Below are 25,551 nucleotides of genomic sequence, written 5' to 3'. Positions count from 1 at the left end.
GCGCCACTCCACTGTGGGTTGGTCATAAGTGACGTAATGGGCAAATGTCTTCCCGCCTGCTGCCAGTCCCGCTGTGCCCCCTCCCTGGATTGCCTTGCCTCCTTTCATCACCAACATCTGGCTCTGCTCCACAGAGGAGATGCTGCATTTCCCATCCCCCACTGGCAAGTTGCTGGCAAGAAATATTGAAATGAGACCTAACCATGAAAATTGGTAAGACCTCTGGTTAACATCGGGCAGGCATAGCAAACACCTGCCCACTGCCCACCTGATTCACACAGAACTCAAAAATTGTCCCCCACACTTCAAAGAGTCCAAAGTGTGTAAAAAAAATAAAAGCAGTTTTATTCATGATAATTTTCCTAACATGGAATCAGAAACTTACAAGCGCCTCCAGTTGGTAACCCTCTTACTGAACAGTAAGTAAACAGTGATTGAAACTCAAAACTGTATTTACTCAAGCAATTAGCCTTTGTGGCCTTAAAGGGACCAATCATTTAAACACAGCTTCATTCCATCAGCATTTATTAATATAATGTTTTAGTAAATGATATGACACTCTGCACTATTAACTCGTGCATCATTTTAGTCGCCAAGCGTAACATTGCAGGATCATCTGCTGATTCGACCTTAAATTATATTTTATTTTCATCTTATTATGTGATTGCATTTTAATGAGGTGGGAAAAGCTTACTTAATTGCCCAAAATAAGACTTAATACCTTCTAAGTGATGCCTTTGTAATTGACTTCTATGGTGCTGGGAATTGTACTATTCAATGGATTAATTGATCTGAGTTTGATTGTATTAGTCTGTTCACTGATCAGTGTTCAATGTGCTTGATTGCTTAAGCCTAGAATTGATGAATCTGAAACTAAAGAGACAGGCTGAAAGGTTCTCTTAAAAACAGAGATTGAAGTCTTGCAAGTGCTGAGATATTTTAAAGTACTGTAAATAAACTAATTGTTGATTTATAACTAGTGTCATATCTGCATTGTTCTGAGATAAATCAGATATATAAAATATCCAGAAAACTGGCAAATACAGAACTGGAATGGTGATGGGAAATTGCCTAGTGTTTATTATTGTCCACCACAAGTGTGGGCAGTATAAATGGTGGCACTGTACTACCTATATCAAAATTACTTTCCATATAAAGTTGATTAGCCCTTTGAATGATAGCAGTAATGCAGGTTGAGTGCTAATAACTGGTAGTCATAGGCACTAAAGAAAATCCTCACAAACAGAAAGCGTGCCTTTAAGTAACTCTCCTTACCCTTTTGCAAATATGTCCAGAGCTTCCACATGGAGACGTTCCCGTTCGGTGATCTCTTGTGTCTTTGAAAGTCCAACCATCCTCTTGATCGCTGCATCCAGATCCTTATCCAGCCAAACAGAGTTTCCTGTGCCAATCAGCTCTAGCCCATTTATGATCACCTGCCCCATTACTGAGAGAGAAAGGAAGGAGGAAAGTCAGGAAGTCAAACAAGGACATGTAGTGTTTGACTGGCAAAGAGATGTGAGAAATAAGATTGGTAAAGGAGAGCAGGGCAAAAGAATAATTAATAAGAAAAATGAAAGTGTGAAACCATTAATGAGTGGGAAACGGAACAATTTTATTGAGTACAGTGGCCAACATCCATAAATTTCTCTGGAGTAATTTGTGAATTCACCTCACCCCATTTTCTGCATTGTTTTCTGTCCTTGTGGATGCCTCCTACCATACATCATTCGCTCAGTGAGAACACTAACTGGAAACAGCATTGCTGAGTTACCACTCCCTTTAACATTAACAGCATTGCCCGAGAGTCACTGACCTTGGAGAGACAATGTCATTTCCATTGTGCAAAATTTGTCTCATTACATTTACAGAGTAGAGAAAATTGGTCAATATAACCATTGGATTTAAATATATGTGAAATGTATACTGTTTTGGATCTTTATAGTATTGCTTCTGGTTCTTTGGCTGGTCCTGTTTCTGGAACCTACAAGCTGACAATATTTTTCTTACCAGATGGCAATTTTAAGAAAATTCTGAGTTCTCAAATTAATAATATTCTGTGTGTACGTGCCACAGGCAAAAGATGATACTAGCTTAAAACTTCATCCTGACCCTCTCTCTTTGTTCTTCCATGTCAGGATATCAAGTATAATCCGTTCAAATCGACTCAAAGTCTAAAATTAGGGAGCAGTTCAGAGTTGTTCCTCCTTCCTCAACACTGCCTTGTCCTACAAGTATAAAAGCACTGTTGAGATGTTGAAAGTTTCTAACGAGCAAGAATCAAGTGTGCACCCTGTATTTCAGCTTGTGCTTGAGTAAATGAATATGCATAATGCATGCAGATTGTGTTATAAGGTTGGATCGTAGGCACTTTTAAAAATGATAATACAACAGCTGCTCCAGTTGTAAGTGACGGGAATAAAAGGTTTCCATCTGAAACGTAGGCTTCAGGTAAAGCTTGGGAACAGGCCAAGTGGAAACTCAGTGTGGCTCAAAAAATGTGTCCAATTACTCGGTTTAGTGAAATACTGGCTAGCTCTACCTTGGAAAATTTCTTTAAGCTGTTTTTTCCCTCATTTGCTTCCATTTCCTTTGGACAATGAACTGACACAAAGGCTGGAATTTTTTTGTTGAGTGGGAGACCCTGTCCACCAGCCGAAAAGTCGGTGGCAAGCCCACCTCCACCAAGCCTGGGGAGCCAGACCAGGATTTTTCACTCCCCGGGCCTTTAATTGGTCTTGGGTGCGACTTCCACCTCCTTGAGGCAGGAAGTCCCACCTAATGGTGCTGCCAGCCAATCAGTGGGTGGCAGCTCTTAGTCCCAGCAGTGCCTCTATGAGCGGTGGCCACTGTTGGGACTACACCCAGCCATCAGAGACAACAGGAATGTAGGCCCCACAAAAAGATAAGTTTTTAGGGCCTCACTGGGGGCAATCGGTTGGGCCCCAGCGAGACGAGGGGGGGTCAGTTGGGCGGGGTGAGTGTTGTGCTGTTGGGGCTTCGGGGGCAGCTCTCTTTGGAGCACAGGGTGCCTGATCAGGAGGACCCCCCACTAGTCTGCAAGAAGGCCACCTGGTTTCACCAGACAGGCTTTTTGAGGCTTTACCTGCCCGCCAGCCAAGGGTAAAATACCCACAGTGGAAGGTGGAGGCCCTTAAGTGCAAGTTAATTGGCCACTTAAGGGACTTGATTGGCCTGCGGTGGGCGGGCCGTTTCCCGCCACCACCGCCCCGCGTAAATTTGCAATGTGAGTGGCAGGGGTCGGGAATGGCCCCCCACCTCCCATTCAATTCTATGCACCCACCCCCCAACCCCCCGCACCCACCCCCCACCCCCCACCCCAGCAACCAGCCCACTCATTTTGGGGGGGGGGGGGGGGAGGAGCGTAAAATTCCGACCATAGTGCTGATGGTAATACGCAAACTTTATGTTAATTGAATGGAACCGCTTCCCTATTATGTTTGATCCTCATTCATGCCCCAGTCTGCAAAAAGAAAATTGGGTATACTCAGTAAACCGTTGATAACAGCTGGTAAAATGTGGGCATAGATTTATCTTCAAAGTGAGTATATTCAGTATGCCATCCTCTCCACCCCTGCTCAAATCTCAAATAGGGAAACCCTTCTTTGGTATACTTCTTACAGAAGCACCTGCAAAGCAGCATCACAAAATAGATATACTCTGTCTTTTACCTTCCAGGTCCATACCCAGCAAAGTATTAAGCAACCCTTGAAATAAATAGAGGAACATAAGAAATAGGAGAAGGAGTAGGCTATTCTGCTGTTCTAGCCTGCTCCACATTCAACATGATCATGGCTGAACTTCTACCTCAATTCCACCTTCCCGCACTATTCCCAATTACCTTAATTCCCCTCATATTCAAAAATCTATCCATCGATATGTTTCATGCCTGAGCATTAACAACACCCCAGGTAGTGAATTCCAAAGATCCATGACCCTTTGAATGAAGAATTTTCTCTTCATCTGTCCTAAATAGCTGAGACTATGACTCCCTAATTCTAGACTCCCCAGCCAGGGAAAATATCCTCTCAGCCTCTACTCTGTTTATAATTTTATATTTTTCAGTGAGATCACCTCTAAATTCCAGGGAATACTGTCTCAGTCTACTCAATCTCTCCTCATTGGGAATCCCTTCACCAGGAATTAGTCGAGTGAATGTAATAATTGTTATAGCTTTTAAGAACTGCATTTGCATTTTATTTCTCACTCCTGACAGAAAGCTTCCATTGGCAAATCCAATCCAGGCCAGGAGCTCAGTCTGCATAATTCACAAGGCAAACCTCACGAAATCTGACAAAGTTTATGCAGAACAACTTGTGTGAGCATAAAACCTCCCCAATCTTCAGTTCTTTAAAACTAATTGTGTCTTCCAAATCCATTCTTTTCAATTTTTGTTGTTTTCAAATACTGCTTTAAATTTAATATATATTTCACCTTATTTACCCATTAAATTGTCTTGTAATGTCTTCATTAAAGTTTTTGCTTCACAACCTCAAAAGCTTGGGCATCAATGGGAAAAGTAAATTAATTCTCTACTCACCAAAGTCTGGATCTGCAGCTTGTAAACGAGATTTACAACTCTCAATTCCTCCCAGACTTGGGTCATTCGTCCAAGACACCCACTGTGGAATAAGTAGTGAATCACTTGTTTACACATTTCAACATGGGCAGCAGTATTTCAATGGCACAACAGTTAAAATTGGGCTCATTTTGTTCAGGATTAAAATATGTTAGCAATTGGGGAATCGCGAGGATTCCCTTATGATCCATTCTTAGTTGGAGCTTCTGTCAACTGGGACTGCCCCCATGTAAACAAACATTTCCTCAAGAGGCCTACTCTAGTGATGCAGTGTTACGACCGTGGTGGGAGTAATGCACTGTCAATTCAGTCCCAATACTCCACAGGTCGCAGCATATTATTAAAGTCGTCCCACCTACCGAAAACTAGCCAAACTAAACACTTTAATAACCCCCAGAATAAAACAGACCAAACCACATATCTTTAAACAACAACAAATTAACTATTTATTAATAAACTAAATCTTAAACGCTTAAGATAAATGTCTAAAGACCGTATAACTTCTTATTTATCCTAACTCCCCATTCACACACAGATATTCAAAATCTAACGGTTAACCAGTTTTAAAAATAGTGTTTTTAAAAATTAGCTGTTTCTTAAGAATAAAATAAATAACTGGGTGGTGCGTCTGAGAGTTACATTCCTGGTTGATGAGGTGTCCAGATTAGAACAATCAGATTCCACTCGAACTCCCCACGCAAATTCAATGAACAGTCTTTATTCGATAGGCATTCAAAGCACTTTGATTGCAGCAGGCATCTCATAGTTTTTTCAACACAGAGTATAACGACAGGTCTCTATTTGGATTTTTAAAATGGTAGTCTTTCAGTTGAAATTTTACTGCGGATTCCAGAAGACACAATCAGTCAAGAGATAGTCAATTTTGAAGCAAAGACTTCTTAGATAGGAAGTAAAGAAAAGGAATTTTGCTAAATCCAGCAAGACAAATGTTTCCTTCAAAAGGGTTTTTTTTCCACCTTAGGCAATTAACACAGCTTGTAGCTCACTGTAGAATTTCTGCTGAGAGAATTCTCTTCCTTCAAGGCAAGCACACTTCGCCAGTCTCCAGTTCAAACTGGTTTTAGCCATTTTTTTTTGTACACTGTCAAAAGTTACAGTATCCATGTGACCTCCCTCTCCTGCTGTGGCCTAGGAAACAGATGCAGCTGTTGGCACACTCTGCCTCTTAGTTTTTAAAGGCACACTGTTTTTAAACAGAGGAGAAAAAAATAGTTCCGTGACAACAGTGCTCAGTCTAACGAAAATTGTAATCACAGCTCAAACTGAGATTTAGATTTGCTCCTTGGGAACTGGAGACAAGTGTTAATGAGTCAGAATGAAACCTATTTTTGAACAAAAGCCTGCTGTTACTCAGTGTTTAGTTTAGTTTTTAGTTTAGAGATACAGCACTGAAACAGGCCCTTCGGCCCACCGAGTCTGTGCCGACCATCAACCACCCATTTATACTAATCCTACACTAATCCCATATTCCTACCACATCCCCACCTGTCCCTATATTTCCCTACCACCTACCTATACTAGTGGCAATTTATAATGGCCAATTTACCTACCAACCTGCAAGTCTTTTGGCTTGTGGGAGGAAACCGGAGCACCCAGAGTAAACCCATGCAGACACAGTGAGAACTTGCAAACTCCACACAGGCAGTACCCAGAATTGAACCCGGGTCGCTGGAGCTGTGAGGCTGCGGTGCTAACCACTGCGCCACTGTGAGCAAGGTCACAGATGAAGCTTCTAGTTGCACCAGTAACCCTGGCAACACTCCATTCTTGCAATAGCTTGTACACAGAGCTTAATTTCAATGTCTTATAATGATACAACTGAGTGGCTTGCCGGGCCATTTCAGAGGCTAGTTAAGAGTCAACCACATTGCTGTGGGTCTGGAGTCGCATGTAGGCTACATGATTTCCTTTCCTCAAGGACATAATGTGAACCAGATGGGTTTTACAATAATCCAGTAGTTTCATGGTCACCATGACTGAGATTAACTTTTATTAGATTTATTAATTAATTGAATTTAAATTTCACCAGCTTCTATGGTGGGATTTGAACTCATGAATCCATAGCATTAATCCAGGTCTCCGGATTACTAGTTCAAAAACATTTCCACAATACTTCTTTGGCCTCCTTGTCTCGAGTGACAATGGTAAGAGCCTAGAGATGGTCTGTGGTTTTCAGAGCAGCGCCTGGAGTGGCTATAAAGGCTAATTCTTGAGTGACAGACTCTTCCACAGGAGCTGCAGATAAAATTAGTTGTCGGGGCTGTTATACAGTTGGCTCTCTCCTTACACTTCTGTCTCTTTTCCTGCCAACTGCTAAGTCTCTTCGACTTGCCTCTTTAGCCCCGCCTTTATAGCTGTCCACCAGCTCTGGCGATCGCTGGCAGCTGACTCCCATGACTTGTCTCGAGACAAGGAGGCCAAAGAAGTAGTATTGTGGAAATGTTTCTGGACTAGTTATCCAGAGGCCTGGATTAATATCAATGTCGCAGGACTTTATGTCATGTTTGCAGACGTCTTTAAAGCGGAGACATGGACAGCCAGTGGGTCTGATACTAGTGATGAGCTCGCTGTACAATGCATCCTTGGGGATCCTGCCATCTTCCATGCGGCTCACATGGCCAAGCCATCTCAAGCGCCGCTGGCTCAGTAGGGCGTATATGCTGGGGATGTTGGCCGCCTCGAGGACTTCTGCGTTGGAGATACGGTCCTGCCACCTGATGCCAAGGATTCTCCGGAGACAGTGAAGATGGAATGTGTTGAGACGTCACTCTTGACTGACATACGTTGTCCAGGCCTTGCTGCCGTAGAGCAAGGTACTGAGGACACAGACTTGAAACACTTGGACTTTTGTGTTCCGTGTTAGTGCGCCATTTTCCCACACCCTCTTGGCCAGTCTGGACATAGCAGCAGACGCCTTTCCCATGAGCTTGTTGATTTCTGCATCAGTTGCTGGTGATAGTTAAGCCTAGGTAGGTGAACTGTTGAACCACTTCCAGACTATGGTTGCTGATATTGATGGATGGAGCATTTCTGTCCCATGATGTTCATTTTCTTGAGGCTGATGGTTAGGTTAAATTCGTTCCACAATACTACCATCATAATAATTCTGCCACAGAAAAAAAAATTGCTAAAAAGTCCTGGCTATAGATAAAAACTAAGACTGCCTGTGCCTCTTAATTCTGTTTCTTGGATTATTTTGCTTTAAATCAACACTGTCCCCACCTCCAGGAGATTTAATAGTACAGTGGACATTGACTTGGAAGCTTTGCTCTCTGCAAAGGCAGAGCTCCCAAGTGTGTTAGCACTAATCTAACCGAGACGGTGTCAGTGGACTGAGCCCATCCACAGGATGAAAGACGGTCATTTACCAAAGGACCTTCTGTATGGTGAGGTAGCTGGAGCCAGACGACCAGTGGGGTGCCCATAATTCCACATCAAGGATGCCTGCAAGCGTATCATAAAGGCCCTAAACATCGACTATCACGCCTGGGAGTCACTAGCTGAGAAAGAGGGAAAAGGCAATACCTCTGGTGGCTGGCATGCACCACCCCCATGACCAGTGGTTATAGCAGCTTGGCAACAGCAGCCAATGCTGAAAGCAATAACCCAAAATGTCACCTGGCAGCTTCATCTGTGATACTTGTGGCAGAACCTGTCTCTCAAGGATTGACCTCCACAGCCACCAGCAAAGATTCACCTTATGAAAACCCCATCTAAATGTATTGCTTGCTGCATGCCCATCATCTCTTATAGATGGAAGGATGTCAACATGGACATTGGTTTAGACTTCAGACCAGATTCATGGGATGAAGCTCTTCTCCCAACACTGCTTGTAAAGTTCCCAAATTCAAAATCTTTGTTTTCATTTGTAAACACTTCTATGAGATCCTCCTATATTACCTCTGCAACCACTGCCAGCCCTGTTGTGTACTCAGAGTAAAACTGCATGATGTCTTAACTGGGAGCAGCCATGTTGGTAACTTTATTTACACCTCCCAACAGAGAGGGCAGTAGAGAGGCAGTATACAAAATGCTCATTACAATATAATCAACCAGTTTAATACAGTATACTACATTCCTTCCCCTTTTTTAAAAAATTAAATGTAAAATGGTACTTATACATAATTTCCCAGAACAACAATACTCCGAAATTTAACAGGCTGGGTTACATGCCTGTTTTACTGTAACCACAACAAAAACACATATAGCCAACATTTCCAGAGTAACTTACATGTTAAAAAAAAGAGTTTTACTTAACACCAATATGTTTAACAAAAATATCATCATTGACATGTGGTGAAAGGTACAACTTATTTCTTCTTCCTTGCGAAATACTTTCAATTAATCTATCTGGCTTCTTCCTCTTTCTGTCTGAATATCTTCTTCCATGTCTATTAACTTGACTCTGCTCTCCCAACATCTCAGACTGTGTCTTTGACTTTGACTACCAACTCCATTTAATGGTTGGGATTATGAAATTGATTAGTCTTAATCAGAGACCCTGACTCACTTTGCTGTACTGGTGGTATCTGTGACACCAGTAAACCTTCAGTTCCTTTGTGACTTCCACTTTCTTCCTTTCTCTTCAGACTGTAGGAAATTGGACTATAGGAGGTTTCTCGTGCTCTCCCTTTGTCAGATTTCCTCTTTCAAGCAAATGATCAGCATGAGCCTGACAGTCTCTCTCCAACATTCGCTAGATTTGTAAATGCACCTAGTCTTTTTACAAAATCTCCAAACACACAGTTCTCCCTATCACCTCAGTTTTTTTTTCTGTCTTAAGCAAACTAAATCTTGTCTTAGGAGCATGTTTAAACACTAACTCATAAGGTAATCAACCTGTTGTAGATTATGGGGTAATTCTGTAAGAGAACAGAAAATTGTCTAGCCGCTTTAGACCAGCCATTAGTAACATAATTGAGTACTTTTCTGAGCTAGTTTCTTCATAAATTTCTCTGCAAGGCACTGGCATGTCATTTGTGTATGCAAAATAATTTACAGGTAACTCATGGGCTAAAATTGAATCAGTCTTCAGTCCCTCAATGTCAGACATACTCTTACTGATCCTTACTGTAAATAACTCGGCCCAGTTTAAACATATGTTCTTCAGCCAATTTCTTCCCATCAGGGAGACCTTGTTCTTCATCCCACTTTGTACTTGATCCATGATACTATGGAACACTGCTGGAGCAGTGGACACCCCAAATGGTAAACTTTCGTATTGTATAACCCTTTGTGTGTATGAATGGTAAACAATTCCTTGCTCTTGTCAGTTAATTCTAATTGCAAATATGCATTTGACAGACGTATTTTACTCAACACCTTCCCATTTGCTAAATTAAAAAACAAATCATCAATAGTAGGCAGTGGGTAAGCATAATTTTCAATCACCTTATTTACCATTGGTTTATAATCCCCATAAATTCGAACCGACCCGTCTGCTTTTTTGAACTACCACAATGGGTGCTGGACATTCACTGCTCTTCATCTTTTTAATTGCCCCTGTTCTTTCTAATCTATCCAGCTCTTTACTTACTACTTCTAACTGTACATAAGGCACTGGCCTAGTTTTGCAAAATGTCAGCTGTACATTGTCCTTTATCTTGACTTTGGCCTTGTGATGCCTAATTTTATCATTTGCTCCTCTTTGCTCAAAGATTGCTTTGTGCACTTCCTCAAAATTGACTTTGGAGTTCCAAAATGTGTGTCAGAATGTTTTCAGGCTGCAATCTCTCCAATGAGGTGTAAAAACAAATTAATCCTATCCTTTCGGCATCAGGTTTCTGTAGTGTATTCAGAGTAAAACTACATGAGGTCTTAACCGGGAGCAGCCATGTTGCTATCTTAATTTACGCCTCCTAACAGAGAGAGCACCAGATTGGCAGTATACAAAATGCTCAATATTACAATACAATCAGTCATTTAAGACAGTATACTACGAGCCCAACCCAATTGGTCTGATTCTTGGCTCTTGCAAATCTCTCCTTTTTTGTTCCACCATCTGTATCCTAGCCGTTAGTCATCTTGGTTCTACTTTTCCGAAACCACTGTGTTATAAATCAAGCCATCATCCAACACTCTGTGCAAAAGGCAGCTTCCACATGTTGGGCTGTACTGCTTCGGAACAGAAATTCAACCTTTCATTTGTACTGCTGAGTAGCAGATTAAAAAGCAGGACTTCAAAGTTTGTAATTTCTGGATTACTCCCTGTGCCACGTGCTAGTGAGTGTAGGAATAGGAGGATAGAGCAGATGAATGCGTGTCTGAGGAGATGGTGCAGGAGGGAGGGCTTTAGGTTCCTGGATCACTGGGTCTGTTTCTGGCAAAGGTGGGACCTGTACAAGTTGGACGGGTTGCACCTGAACCGGAATGGGACCAACATCCTTGCTGGAAGGTTTGCTAGTGCTACTTTGGGGGGTTTAAACTAATTTGGCAGGGGGATGGGATACAGAGTGGAGGTACAATAGGGGGGTGAGGCACAGCCAAATATAAAAGAGAAATTGAATCAGTCTGGAAGGCAGAGCAAATATAGACCTGTTAAAGGAAAAGTGAAAAATGCAAGGCTGGATTGCATACACTTTAATGCAAGGAGTCATACTAATAAGGCAGATGAATTGAGGGCATTGATTAGGACATGGGATTATATTATTGCTATCACAGTGACATGGCTGAGGGAGGGGCAGGACTGGCAACTCAATATTCCAGGGTATAGAATCTTCAGGCGTGATAGGGGAGGGAATAAAAGAGGAGATGGTATTGTACTGTTGATCAAGGAGTCAATTACTGCAGTAAGGAGGGATGATATCTTAGAAGGTCCCTCAAATGAGGCCATATGGGTAGAACTTAAGAACAAAAGGGGGGGCAATCACTTGGGTGGGCGTGTACTACAGGCCTCCAAACAGTCAGGGAGAGATAGAGGAACAGATATGTAGGCAAATCTCAGAGAGGTGTAAAAATAATTGGGTAATAATAGTAGGGGATTTCAATTTACCTAATATAAACTGGGATAGTCTTAGTGCAAAAGGCTTAAAGGGGGAGGAATTCTTAAAATGCATACAGGAGAGCTTTTTGAGCCAGTATGTAGAAAGTCCTACAAGAGAAGGGGTAGTACTGGACCTAATCCTAGGGAATGAAGCTGGACAAGTGGTAGAAGTATCAGTGGGGGAGCATTTCAGGGATAGTGACCATAACTCTGTAAGATTTAAGGCAGTTGTGGAAAAGGACAAAGACGGGCCAGAAATAAAGGTACTGAATTGGGGGAAGACCGATTTCAATTTGATAAAACAGGATCTGGCCAAAGTGGACTGGGAACAGCTACTTGTAGGAAAGTCTACATCAGGCCAGTGGGAGGCATTCAAAGAGGAAATAGTGAGAGTTCAGGGCCAACATGTACCCGTTAAGGTGAAAGGTAGGACCATCAAGTCCAGGGAACCCTGGATGTCAAGGGATATAGAGTATTGGATCAGGAAAAAAAAGGAGGCTTATAGCAGATTCGGAGCACTGAGAACAGCGGAGGAATTAGAGGAGTATAGAAAGTGTAGGGGGGGTACTTAAAAAAGTAATTAGGAGAGCGAAGAGGGGACATGAAAAAACATTGGCAGTCAATATAAAGGAAAATCCTAAGGCGTTTTATAAGTATATTAAGGGCAAGAGGATAAGCAGGGAAAGAGTAGGGCCCATTAGAGACCAAAGTGGCAATCTGTGTGTGGAGCCGGAGGACATAGGTGAGGTTTTAAATTATTACTTTTCATCTGCTTTCACTGTGGAGAATGACGATGTAGGTGTAGAGATCAGGGAGGGGGATTGTGATATATTTGAACATATTAACATTGAAAGGGAGGAAGTATTAGATGATTTAGCGGGCTTAAAAGTGGATGAATCCCTAGGCCCAGATGAGATGTATCCCAGGCTGTTGTATGAGGCAAGGGAGGTGATAGCAGGGGTTCTGACACAAATTTTCAGATCCTCTCTGGCCGCAGAAGAGGTGTCAGAGGACTGGAGGACAGCGAATGTGGTACCATTATTCAAGAAGGGTAGCAGGGATAAACCAGTAAATACAGGCTGATGAGTCTAAAATCAGTGGTTGGGAAACTATTGGAAAAAATTCTGAGGGACAGAATTAATCTCCACCTGGAGAGGTAGGGAATAATCAGGGATAGTCAGCACGGCTTTGTCAGGGGGAGATCGTGTCTAACTAACTTGATTGAATTTTTCGAGGAGGTGACTAGATGTATAGATGAGGGTAAAGCAGTTGATGTAGTCTACATGGACTTCAGTAAGGCTTTTGATAAGGTCCCGCATGGGAGATTGGTTAAGAAGGAAAGAGCCCATGGGATCCAGGGCAATTTGGCAAATTGGATTCAAAATTGGCTTGGTGGCAGGAAACAGAGGGTAATGGTCGAGGGTTGTTTCTGCGAGTGGAAGCCTGTGACCAGTGGTGTACCACAGGGATCGGTGCTGGGACCTTTGCTGTTTGTAGTGTATATTGATGATTTAAACATGAATATAGGAGGTATGATAAGTAAGTTCGCAGATGACACGAAAATTGGTGGTGTCGTAAATAGTGAGGAGGAAAGCCTTAGATTACAGGATGATATAGATGGGCTGGTAAGATGGGTGGAGCTGTGGCAAATGGAATTCATTCCTGAAAAGTGTGAGGTGATGCATTTTGGGAGGACTAACAAGGCAAGGGAATATACGATGGATGGTAGGACCCTGGGAAGTACAGAAGGACAGAGGGACCTTGGTGTACTTGTCCATAGATCACTGAAGGCAGCAGCACAGGTAGATAAGGTGGTTAGGAAGGCATATGGGATACTTGCTTTGATTAGTCGAGGCACAGAATATAAGAGCAGGGAGGTTATGATGGAGCTGTATAAAACGCTAGTTAGGCCACAGCTGGAGTACTGTGTACAGTTCTGGGCACCACACTATAGGAAGGATATGATTGCCCTGGAGAGGGTGCAGAGAAGATTCACCAGGATGTTGCCTGGGCTGGAGCATTTCAGCTATGAAGAGAGACTGAAAAGGCTAGGGTTGTTTTCCTTAGAGCAGAGAAGGATGACGGGGGACATGATTGAAGTATACAAAATTATGAGGGGCATTGATAGGTTCGATAGGAAGAGACGTTTTCCCCTAGCGGAGGGGTCAATAACCAGGGGGCATAGATTTAAGGTAACGGGCAGGAGGTTTCGAGGGGATTTGAGGAGAAATTTTTTCATCCAGACGGTGGTTGGAATCCAGAACACACTGCCTGAAGCGGTGGTAGAGGCAGGAGCCCTCACAACATTTAAGAAGTATTTAGGTGAGCGCTTGAAACGCCATCGCATACAAAGCTACGGGCCAAGTGCTGGAAAATGGGACTAGAATAGTTAGGTGTTTGATGGCCAGCACAGACATGATAGGCCGAAGGGCCTGTTTCTGTGCTGTATAACTCAATGACTCTATGTATTGGATATGAGGATGAATTTACGCAAAGATTCTCCCTATATCTGCAGTAACTTCAGCGGAAGAGCCACAACAACCCTGGAAAAAAGGCTCTTCTGCCTCAGTTGCAAGAGACAATCAGGAAATCCCATACTGGAAATGTACACAAAAACAAGTTTTTATTTGTTCCCAGGATGTAAGTGATGCCCACAAAGCTGCATTTACAGCTCATCCCTTGTTGCTGTGAGAAAGTGGTGGTTGGCTTTAACTTGGAGTGATTGTTTTTACAACTTGTGACTTTTGACTAAGCATCGACAACATAGGGCTGAATTTTGTTCTGACAGCGGGTCTCCTGGCAGTGGGCCGGAAGGTTGGGGGAGACCATGCTTTGGCCCTCCTTTGGACTCACGTTGCAATTCTAAGGCGGGCAGCCAATTAACTGCCTGCCATCAGGGACACTGTCCTTTGAGGTAATGAGCTCCCACCTCCAAGAGCTGCCAGCCAATTGGAAGGCCAGCAACTCTGCACTACCAGCAGTGCCACTGGGAGCAGTGGCCACTGTTGGTACCGCAGGAGGCCCTGCAGCATCAAAGAAGTCGGAGACACTGGGAGAGGTAAGTAGACAAGGGGTCACCGGGGTTGGCAGGCACCAGTATCGGGCAGAGGAGGGGGCTTAGTGAGGACAGGAGGGTGTTCCCAAGGTGGTTGGTGATCGCCACCAAGGGTCCCTTCGGGAGCCCTGGATTGCCCCCCCAAGGGGGGAACCCCTCAACCCTGCTTGGAGGCTGCCAGATTTTACCTGGCAATGTCCTCCCATGGCAGTGGGCCCCTCAGCCATCTATCAAATTGAGGTGGTGGTGGGAAGAGACCCTTAAGTGGCCATTAATTGGGCACTTAAGGACCTCAATTGGCCTGAGACAAGTAGGCTGTCATCGGCCCTCCCCACCCAGGACTAAATTCAAAGTGTTGGAAAGGCGACAGGCACTCTGCCCCCACCCCCTCACCCCTACCTTCCAACGGAAATTTATGGGCCCACCCACTTCCATTCCCATCCCAAGGGAGCCCATAAAATTCAGCCCATAGTGTGAGACTGGAGGCACATTTAGGCCAGCTCTGATAGGAGTGGCTGGTCCCTTTTCTAAAGCACATTAGTGATCCAGTTGGGTTTTGCTGTGGCTGGCTCTCTTGATTATATTTAACTCTTTCTGTGACTAAAGTACCAAACTTCCTTGAAAGCAGCCCCTCGATTATAATAAAAGCAAAATACTGCAGGTGCTGGAAATCTGAAACAAAAACAAGAAATGCTGGAAACACTGAGCAGGTCCGGCAGCATCCGTGGCGAGAGAAGCAGAGTCAACGGTTCCAGTCAGTGACCCTTCTTCAGAACTGGTCAGTTCCTCCTTTCTGAGGAAGGGTCACTGACCTGAAGCATTGATTCTGCTTCTCTCTCCACGGATGCTGCCGGACCTGCTGAGTGTTTCCAGCATTTCTTGTTTTTGCCCTCGATTATGATACTGGATTAACAACTCAGAGGTTGTGACTCCAAAAATCCCAGCATGACATGTTGTGAAACTGAATTCAATAAAATCTGGTCATTTGTGGACCAGCACCAGAAAATTATCATGAATGCTACCAGATGGTCAGAAAAACCCAACTGTTTTACTAATGTCCTTTAACGAAGGGAACCTGTCACCTCTTTCCAGTCTGATCTACATGTGGCTCCAGTCCCACGTTTTATGGTTGACTTCTAATCTGTCGGGACAACTGAGAATGGGTAATAAATAATTTCTTACCAGTGTCACCAACAGCCTGTGATGGAATCTGCAGTTTTGCAGAACCAATGAGGGAGCATTTGCGAGCTGTTGTCTGAACAGATGATTTGTTGAAATTTCTGCTAGGTGCTCTGACTCTGGTTTCAAAGCTTTTTTTCTTTTGAGACAGACCCTAACTGAAAGGGGTATTAAAACTGCAAGTAAAACTGCAGGTTTCTGGGGAAACAGAAACTGGTTGGAACCAGATAAAAAGGCCAGCCAAGCTCAGATCACGCAGGGGTGAAGTGCAGGCAAGCTGAAGAAAGTAAAGGTTGGGTCTAGGAACTGGCAACAGCCAGATGTGAGTTGCTGCAGATGTTTCCGTTACTTAAGGTAATATTGGTAGATCCACATCATAAAGACTGTCGTCAGCAGAGTGAGGAGGTTCTGGAGTAGTTTTGATGAAGACTGTACCCGTGGAGTTTGGGTTTAGGGGAAATATTGTCGGATGCAAATCGATGGCTGCATCTTGGAAGAAAGAAGCTGGAGATCGACCAGAGCTTTGAAGAATTTTGTGGCTGTGCTGAGTGGACTGCCCAGTAAATCCGTGAGATCTATCTTTGCTGTATCTGATAGTTAATGTGTAATATATATAGACCGTGATTTGTCTGTTAATTCATATTTAATTTATATTGGTTTTGGTTTGACAGTTTAATTTTCGATGGAGAAGCACCCATCTTTAATCTTGTTGCCTGAAACCAAGATCTTCATTTAATTAATGTTGCTATGTGTAAGGGCCCTTTCAGTTTATTAACTGAAAATCTTTAATTATTTAATTTTGTCAACTTTCTTCCAAATTTATTTATCCCCACAATTGACAACTTCCCTTAAAATTATTTTTTTATCCCATTTCTCCCCATTCTGTGTAAGTTTGCTATAAATTAATGAATCACTTATCTTCATTTTTCTTAATCACATTTTTTATTTTTGACAATCTCTTTCCCCCATCCCCCAATCACTGTCTTCTCTCTCTTTGTCCCTTCTCTACTTCCCCTATGTCTTCTCCACTAGCTCCTCTGGCAATCCTCCTTGACTGTGACCCCACCTTCCCTCCCCTCTCCCATTATCATAACCCCACTGTCATCCTCTTCCCTTTTTCCCACGGCCCTTCTGCTCTCCCCATCTCCCACTTACCACATGATCCTTCTCTCCATCTCCTCTTCCCTCCCCTCAATATTCTCCCACCTCCAAATTATGTGTCACTCGTTCAAAGAGCACGCCTGCTTCCTTTAGCCTCCAACCCTATTCCAACATCTTCCGGTGACCTTCAATTCTCTGCCCTCATTACACAGATCTCAAATTTTCCTCCTCTGGCCTCTTTCTATACTCTACCTTTCCTCCCCAACCCTATTCAACTTTCTTCTTTCCCCACTCTGCTCACCCCATTGTACCTTCCTCCTCCGGTCCTACACTACATCACCGAATTGTTATTCACGTAATGCTCCCATTTCATCCATCACCCTGACTTTTCCCTGTTCGGAGTATTGAAAATGAGGATTTGAATTTTGCTGTACAACATGGATTGGGTGCACTGAACAAAAATCACAAACATTGCAACACAGGATGAGCAGAATGGAGTCAGGTGAGGGGAAGCTCATGTGAAGCATAAATATCTGCACAGACCAATAGGGCGGAATGACCAGTTTCTATGCTGTAAATTTGTGTCTAATCTTGAGTAATGGTGCATTGTGATGGTTGGGGGTGGGGAAGATATTAGTCAATGGATTTAACACATTTCAATAGCACTGAAGCCTCACCTGGGTCAGAAAAGCATCATACATTTTGCAGGCCTCATTGCTGGTTGTGGAAAGGGAAAGACCAATATCCTGCCAGGCCTGGGAACAAATCAGAGTACAGCATTAATTAATGACTTTTACTGTCACAAATGAAGAGGATCTAGCGATGGATGCAGGATTAAACATCAGAATTTTTTGTGTGCAGAACAGTGGGCACCTGGAACTGATTACCAAATACTTGGGCTGATTTTTCTCTTCAGACCCATGCTGGGCTCCTGACAGGTACCTGGGTGCGGCGCTGTCATAGGCCCACACCATGGCAGGGCTTTGTGCTGGGATCAAGGGGCAGAAACAGGCCCTCAAAGCTTCCAGCTACATTTGTAGTGGCCAGCATCAGGGTTTTTGTGTTGCTAAGTGACCATTGCCCAGCCCCACACTCAAGATCAACCTGAGAGGAAATCTTAAAGTACCTTTTGCCTCCAATTGTCTGAGCTGCAAATTCTCCAGATTGTGGAGGGCCCCAGTGTAAGCCCAGGCATTCCAGTGTTCGGGCACCCCACTGGCAAACAAAAACGTGAAGGTAGGCTGGGACCATATCCTCCTACTTCATTAACATTCTCACAATGGGCCCAGTTATGATGTTTTGGGGGATCCCAGGGCAGTGTTGTGGGCATGACACAATGGTGCTTACAGCAACAGGGAACTAAGCATTCTGCAGGTGCAACAAAGAAGAAAATCTGACTTAATAATTTCAAACACTTTATAGAATGGCGCAAAAGCACGACAGTAATTTATTCAAGGAGTTCAGCCGGCTTGTGCATAAAATAATGGGTTCTATGGAATGGTTAAAGAGCTGGAACGTAATCAAGGAATTCAATGATTTACACACAGAATCATCTATACCCGAGAGTGATCTCAAGGCTGTTATTAAATGAAGAATTTCAATTAACATCATCAACCGGGATGAGCAAAAGATTTATGACTTTTATTTGAAGCTCTCCATGAATGAATTTACTGTACTGGGATGATTCTGTCTTGGGGCTGTTTTGTTTTATTTTTACACAGGCATATGTCCATGACACAGGATAATGTACACTGAAGAGTATAACCGTTCTAGGCTTATTACATTTTAATACAATTTATTATTGCAAAATAATGAGTTTATGTGTAGATATTATAAGAACTCATAAAAAACTGTACTATTGCAGTTTGGCAGAAACTGGGCCAAAAGCCACAATTCTCCATTCCAGTAATTTCACAATCTCAACCAGACCGTGTGAGCATTTTTACCTGGAGAAACAGAGGACTCAGGAAGGATAATTACCTAACTGACCTTTATTTTCCCTGGAGGAAAGTTTCTGTGTCTCCCAAATCTGCACCTTTATCACCTTGTGGCTGAAGTTCTCAAGTGCTCTGATCGTAGGTCCATTCCAATTCATCATGAATGTTGTGGCTTGTGCCCTCGCACCCCCTAAGGTCTACATACCCAGAAATCTGGTTTTGCAATGTGGAATAATTGAAACAAGACTTTTTTTCCCCTCCCCATCACCACCTATCAACAAACCATGTCCTCCCCAACATCTGCACCCTCCCCATCCCTGAGCACCTCACTTGTTGCAATAATATTAGAGGTGCTTGTAATGTAAAGACTTACACAAAAGAAACTAATGTTTGGTTCTGGAAAATTGCCAGCAACGTAAACAACAAAGCAATTTTAAATGTTGAACTATTATACTACAAAAGTATTTAAATTATTGAATACAGATTTCAGAGTTGGCCTTTGAGCAATGCTCTACTGCTTGTCCCTGACTGCACGGAAGTTTCACAATTTATTCTTAAACACATCAACACCTTTTCTGCGAAGCTTGCAGTTTTGCTTCTCATGGTTTTTTTCTGTGTGTCCTTTGGACGTTGTACACTGCATCTGATCTTTAGTTATGGTGCAGTCTTCTGGAGTATTTAACAGCAGTCCTTGTATTTGTCAGCTCCCTTTGTCTCCAGCTTACCTTGCAGTCTCTTAGATTGGAATGCAACATGTCCTGTCCTCTTTTGCGAACTTTCTTCAGCTTTCTTGTAACGTTGTGATCTTCTATCACGGGCCTAGCAGCTGGTGACAGCTCCTGACAGCTCCAAGTAAACACAATTGCGTGAAAACAAGCCTGGCAAGCTGCTATCAATAGATACTGTCCTCACCATTAGTTGGTGCTATTTATCAGGAACTGAACACTTTCTGTTCTGTTCAGTTATTTAAGTGGATGCGTCTACAGCCAACATCGTGTCCTCTATGTAGTATAATGTGGTATACTGGAAATTGGGTTTTTACTGGGCTAAATATGCTAATCATGCTGTATACCTCATCACAGCAAGTGATGTAACATCACATGTGTGAATGCTTTCTGTACAGGCTTGGAAAATGTAAATCTCAACAGTAAAACGTGTTTAAGAAAGCTCCAATTTCTTTTAACCCATCAGACTGTTCAGATATTCTGTACTTGTTAAACAGTAAGCAGAATATTACATTCTGGTGCAGGTGTTCTCAATCTTTTTGTGGCCCCTCTCCTATGTTATAAAAATTCCACAGACCCAGGTAACACAACACCATCTCTGTATAAAAAAACAGTGGTAGGGAAACTATTAGAGAGGATTCTTCGGGACAGGATTTACTCCCATTTGGAAACAAACGAACTTATTAGCGAGAGACAGCATGGTTTTGTGAAAGGGAGGTCGTGTCTTACTAATTTGATTGAGTTTTTTGAGGAAGTGACGAAGATGATTGATGAGGGAAGGGCAGTGGATGTTGTCTATATGGACTTTAGTAAAGCCTTTGACAAGGTCCCGCATGGCAGACTGGTGCAAAAGTTGAAGTCACACGGGATCAGAGGTGAGCTGGCAAGATGGATACAGAACTGGTTCAGTCACAGAAGACAGAGGGTAGCAGTGGATGGGTGTTTTTCTGAATGGAGGGATGTGACTAGTGGTGTTCCGCAGGGATCAGTGCTGGGACCTTTGCTGTTTGTAGTATATATAAATGATTTGGAGGAAAATGTAGCTGGTCTGATTAGTAAGTTTGCGGATGACACAAAGGTTGGTGGAGTTGTGGATAATGATGAGGATTGTCATAAGATCATAAGATCATAACTAGGAGCAGGAGTAGGCCGTCCGGCCCCTCGAGCCTGCTCCGCCATTCAATAAGATCATGGCTGATCTTTTCGTGGACTCATATCCACTTACCCGTGCTCTCACCGTATCCCTTAATTCCTTTATTGTTCAAAAAGATATCTACCTTAGCTTTAAAAACGTTTACTGAAGAAGCGTCAACTACTTCACTGGGCAAGGAATTCCATAGATTAACAACCCTCTGAGTGGCGCAGTGGTTAGCACCGCAGCCTCACAGCTCCAGCGACCCGGGTTCAATTCTGGGTACTGCCTGTGTGGAGTTTGCAAGTTCTCCCTGTGTCTGCGTGGGTTTTCTCCGGGTGCTCCGGTTTCCTCCCACAAGCCAAAAGACTTGCAGGTTGGTAGGTAAATTGGCCATTATAAATTGCCACTAGTATAGGTAGGTGGTAGGGAAATATAGGGACAGGTGGGGATGTTTGATAGGAATATGGGATTAGTGTAGGATTAGTATAAATGGGTGGTTGATGGTCGGCACAGACTTGGTGGGCCGAAGGGCCTGTTTCAGTGCTGTATCCCTAAACTAAACAAAAAAACTAAACTTAATTCAGTCCTAAATCTGCTCCCTCTAATCTTGAGGCTATGCCCGCTTGTCCTAGCTTCACCTGCCAGTGGAAACATCCTCTCTACTTGTATCTTATGTATTCCCTTAATAATTTCACATGTTTCTATAAGATCCCCCCTCATTTTTCTGAATTCCAATGAATATAATCCCAATCTACTCAGTCTCTCCTCATAAGCCAACCCCCTCAACTCTGGAATCAACCTAGTAAACCTCCTCTGCACCCTCTCCAGTGCCAGTACATCCTTTCTCAAATAAGGAGACCAAAACTGCACACAGTACTCCAGGTGCGGCCTCACCAGTACCTTATACAGCTGCAACATAAAAGCTCTACTTTTAAACTCAATCCCTTTAGCAATGAAGGACAACATTCCATTTGCCTTCCTAATTACTTGCTGTACCTGCAGACCAACCTTCTGCGATTCATGCACAAGGACACCCAGGTCCCTCTGCATAGCAGCATGCTGTAACCTTTTACCATTCAAGTAATAATCCTTTTTACTGTTACTCCTACCGAAATGAATGACTTCACATTTATTAACATTGTATTCCATCTGCCAGACCTTTGCCCACTCACTCAATGTATCTATGTTCCTCTGCAAAGTTTCACAGTCATCTGCACACTTTGCTCTGCCACTCATCTTAGTGTCATCTGCAAACTTTGACACCCTACACGTGGTCCCCAACTCCAAATCATCTATATAAATTGTAAATAATTGCGGTCCCAACACCGATCCCTGAGGCACACCACTAGTGACTGATTGCTAACCAGAATAGCACTCATTTATCCCCACTCTCTGCTTCCTGTTAGTCAACCAATCCTCTATCCATGCTAATACTTTACCCCTAACGCCATGCATCCTTATCTTATGCAGCAGCCTCTTGTGCGACACCTTGTCGAAGGCCTTTTGGAAATCTAGGTACACCACATCCACTGGGTCCCCATTGTCCACCTTGCTCGTAATGTCATCATAGAATTCCAAAAGGTTTGTCAAGCATGACCTGCCCTTCATGAACCCATGCTGCGTCTGCCCAACGGGACAATTTCTATCGAGATGCCCTACTATTTCTTCCTTGATAATAGACTCAAGCATCTTCCCCACTGCAGAGGTTAAGCTAACTGGTCTATAATTCCCCATCTTTTGTCTACCTCCCTTTTTAAACAGTGGCGTCACATCTGCTATTTTCCAATCTGCTGGGACTACCCCAGAGTCCAGCGAATTTTGGAAAATTACCGCCAGTGCACCTGCTATTTCTCGCGCCATCTCTTTTAGTATTCTGGGATGCATTCCATCAGGGCCAGGAGACTTCTCAATCCTTCGCTCCATTAGCTTGCCCAACACTACCTCTTCCGTAATAATGATTGTTTCCAGGTCCTCACCTACATTCGTCTCTTTGTCAGTTACTGGCATGTTATTAATGTCCTCCACTGTGAAGACCGATACAAAATACCTGTTCAATGCCTCGGCCATTTCATCATATCCCAGAACTAAATTCCCCTTCTCATCCTCTAAAGTCAGAAGATATAGCAGGATATAGATCGGTTGGAGACTTGGGCGGAGAAATGGCAGATGGAGTTTAATCCGGACAAATGTGAGGTAATGCATTTTGGAAGGTCTAATGCAGGTGGGAAGTATACAGTAAATGGCAGAACCCTTAGGAGTATTGACAGGCAGAGAGCTCTGGGCATACAGGTCCACAGGTCACTGAAAGTGGCAACGCAGGTGGATAAGGTAGTCAAGAAGGCATTCGGCATGCTTGCCTTCATCAGTTGGGGCATAGAGTATAAAAATTGGCAAGTCATGTTGCAGCTGTACAGAACCTTAGTTAGGCCACACTTAGAATATTGCGTGCAATTCTGGTCGCCACACTACCAGAAGGACGTGGAGGCTTTGGAGAGGGTACAGAGGAGGTTTACCAGGATGTTGCCTGGTCTGGAGGGCATTAGCTATGAGGAGAGGTTGGAAAAACTCGGATTGTTTTCACTGGAACGACGGAGGTGGAGGGGCGACATGATAGAGGTTTACAAAGTTATGAGCGGCATGGACAGAGTGGATAGTCAGAAGCTTTTTCCCAAGGTGGAAGAGTCAGTTACTAGGGGACATAGGTTTAAGGTGCGAGGGGCAAAGTTTAGAGGGGATGTGCGAGGCAAGTTTTTTACACAGAGGGTGGTGAGTGCCTGGAACTTGCTGCCAGGGGAGGTGGTGGAAGCAGATACGATAGCGACGTTTAAGAGACATCTTGACAAATATATGAATAGGAAGGGAATAGAGGGATATGGGCCCCAGAAGTGCAGAAGCTGTTAGTTTCGGCAGGCATCAAGATCGGCGCAGGCTTGGAGGGCCGAATGGCCTGTTCCTGTGCTGTACTGTTCTTTGTTCTTTGTAAGCAGATGTTTATTATTATTTTTGCTTTACTGTCCAAATGTGGAACTTGTAGCTGGTGTTGAGCAACAATTCTGTCAAGATGTGGAGATCTGAACACGTAAATATGCAGTGGAAGAACTCCCTGTGCTCCATTTACCAGATCCATGGTCAGGTTATGAGGTAAATTTCAGGCAAAAAAGGGGATCTTATTTCATAGAGAGAAGACTCTCGGTAAAAACAAACTGTGATCGAATAATAGGGAGAATCAATCTCAAGGTGAAGAAAGATAGCTTGCATTTATATAGCACCTTTCATGACCAATGCCTGTCTCAAAGCACTTTACAGACATTGAAGTACTTTTTGAAGTGTAGTCACTGTTGTCCTGTAGGAAACAAAGCAGCCAGTATGTGCACGGCAAACAAACAGCAATGTGATCATGACCAGATACGCTATTTTTGTGATGTTGATTGAGGGATAAATATTGGCCAGGACACCAGGGGTAACTCCCCTTCTCTTCAAAATAGTGCAATGGGATCTTCTGCACCAAGCAGATTGGACCTTGGTTTAACAGCTCATCCAAAAGACAGTACCTTCGACAGTACAGCACCCCCTCACTACCGCGCTGGAGAGTCCGCTTTGATTTTTGTGCTCAAGTCCTGGAATGTGATTCAAAACTATAACCAGTGTGACTCGGAAGCAAGAGCACTACCAACCAAGCCACAGCTAACACAGCATTTGAGAATAGTCCCTGTTAATTCAGTTCAGATAACACATAATGCTCGTGCTAGCCAGTTCAGAGAACACACAACACACACACTGTGGTGTTCAGAGAACTCAGTATTCCCATTATCGAGTTCAGAGAACGAACAGCACACACACTATCAAGTTCAGGGAACACACATCTTTAACGCCGTCAAGTTCAGAGAATGCACAGCGCTCACACTCCCGAGTTAAGAGTGGATCTGGTCCATTGGCAGGACACATCGAACTTTAAGGAAGCCATTTGGAAATCCATGCACTAGAAAAACACAGTGGCTACAACCCAAAGCCAAGAGAAGTGTATGGAACAGAGTATATCCCTTTACCTTAATTTCGTAGATCTTACTAAGGCATCTGACACCACCAGCAGAGCAGGGCTCTACATAAATTTGGGAAATATTGGCTGTCCACCGAAGCTCCTCAGTCTCATCCGCTCCTTCCATGACATGCAGTACAGTTTAATGGTTGCACTTCCAACAGTTTCAGGGTGAAGAATGGAGTGAAACAAGGTTGTGTCCTAGCCCCCACTCTGTTTGGCATCTTCTTCTCCATGCTCCTGACCTTCACGTTCCCTGCAGATATGGAAGGAGTCTACTTGTACACTAGGTCAGCTGGCTGTTGTGTGATTGCCTTTAAGAATGATGTCCCTTTAAGTTCTTAGTACACTAATGAGATAAGTACCAGGACGCAGTCATGTGACTTGGAGCCAGAGTCACTCTGCTGCTGTAACACCCAGAGGCAAGTCCTGTAAATAGTTAGCTCTGCACTGTATCATAGTTTAGCTGTAATAAACCTGTTTGAGATTTTCAAACAACTGGACTCCATGCATCTCATTTATGTTGCATCAGACTACATAAAAAGAACTCATCACATGGTGGCAGCTGTGGTGGAAGGGCAGAATCTAAGATCGAAGACCACAAGGAAAACAGCTTTAAAAACTAGTTTCCTACAACTAGATCAAAAATATAATACTGGCTCAAACAGTGAAGAAAACACTTACCTCAAGATGTAAAAGGCAGAGCTCTGAACGATAGGCTGCAAATCAATCACTGTGATCGGGTCAGTCATTTGGCCGCCAGTAGAGGAATCCCAGTAA

The 25,551-nt window shown here is 43.4% G+C and overlaps 1 protein-coding gene across 3 annotated transcripts in view; it reads right to left on the bottom strand.

Moving 5' to 3' along the window:
• Positions 1-25,551, bottom strand: part of LOC137379639 (tetratricopeptide repeat protein 38-like) — a 194,469-nt gene that overhangs the window by 63,130 nt on the left and 105,788 nt on the right. The window contains exons 2-5 of one of the 3 annotated variants that reach the window (XM_068050755.1): positions 18,065-18,306; positions 17,616-17,693; positions 4,562-4,643; positions 1,276-1,447 (exon numbers count right to left, since the gene is read on the bottom strand). In XM_068050755.1, the coding sequence (XP_067906856.1) occupies positions 1,276-1,447; positions 4,562-4,643; positions 17,616-17,693; positions 18,065-18,268 (536 nt within the window). In that variant the 5' untranslated portion in view covers positions 18,269-18,306. Of the gene's footprint in view, positions 1-1,275; positions 1,448-4,561; positions 4,644-17,615; positions 17,694-18,064; positions 18,307-19,600; positions 19,890-25,551 lie in introns of those variants that run through there. The other 2 variants (XM_068050753.1, XM_068050754.1) reach the window with 2 other exon arrangements.

The sequence above is a fragment of the Heterodontus francisci genome, chromosome 18, assembly GCF_036365525.1.
Source record: "Heterodontus francisci isolate sHetFra1 chromosome 18, sHetFra1.hap1, whole genome shotgun sequence".
Lineage (NCBI taxonomy): Eukaryota > Metazoa > Chordata > Chondrichthyes > Heterodontiformes > Heterodontidae > Heterodontus > Heterodontus francisci.
Note: the sequence above shows the minus strand (reverse complement) of the source record. Positions and strands in the feature narration are given on the sequence as shown.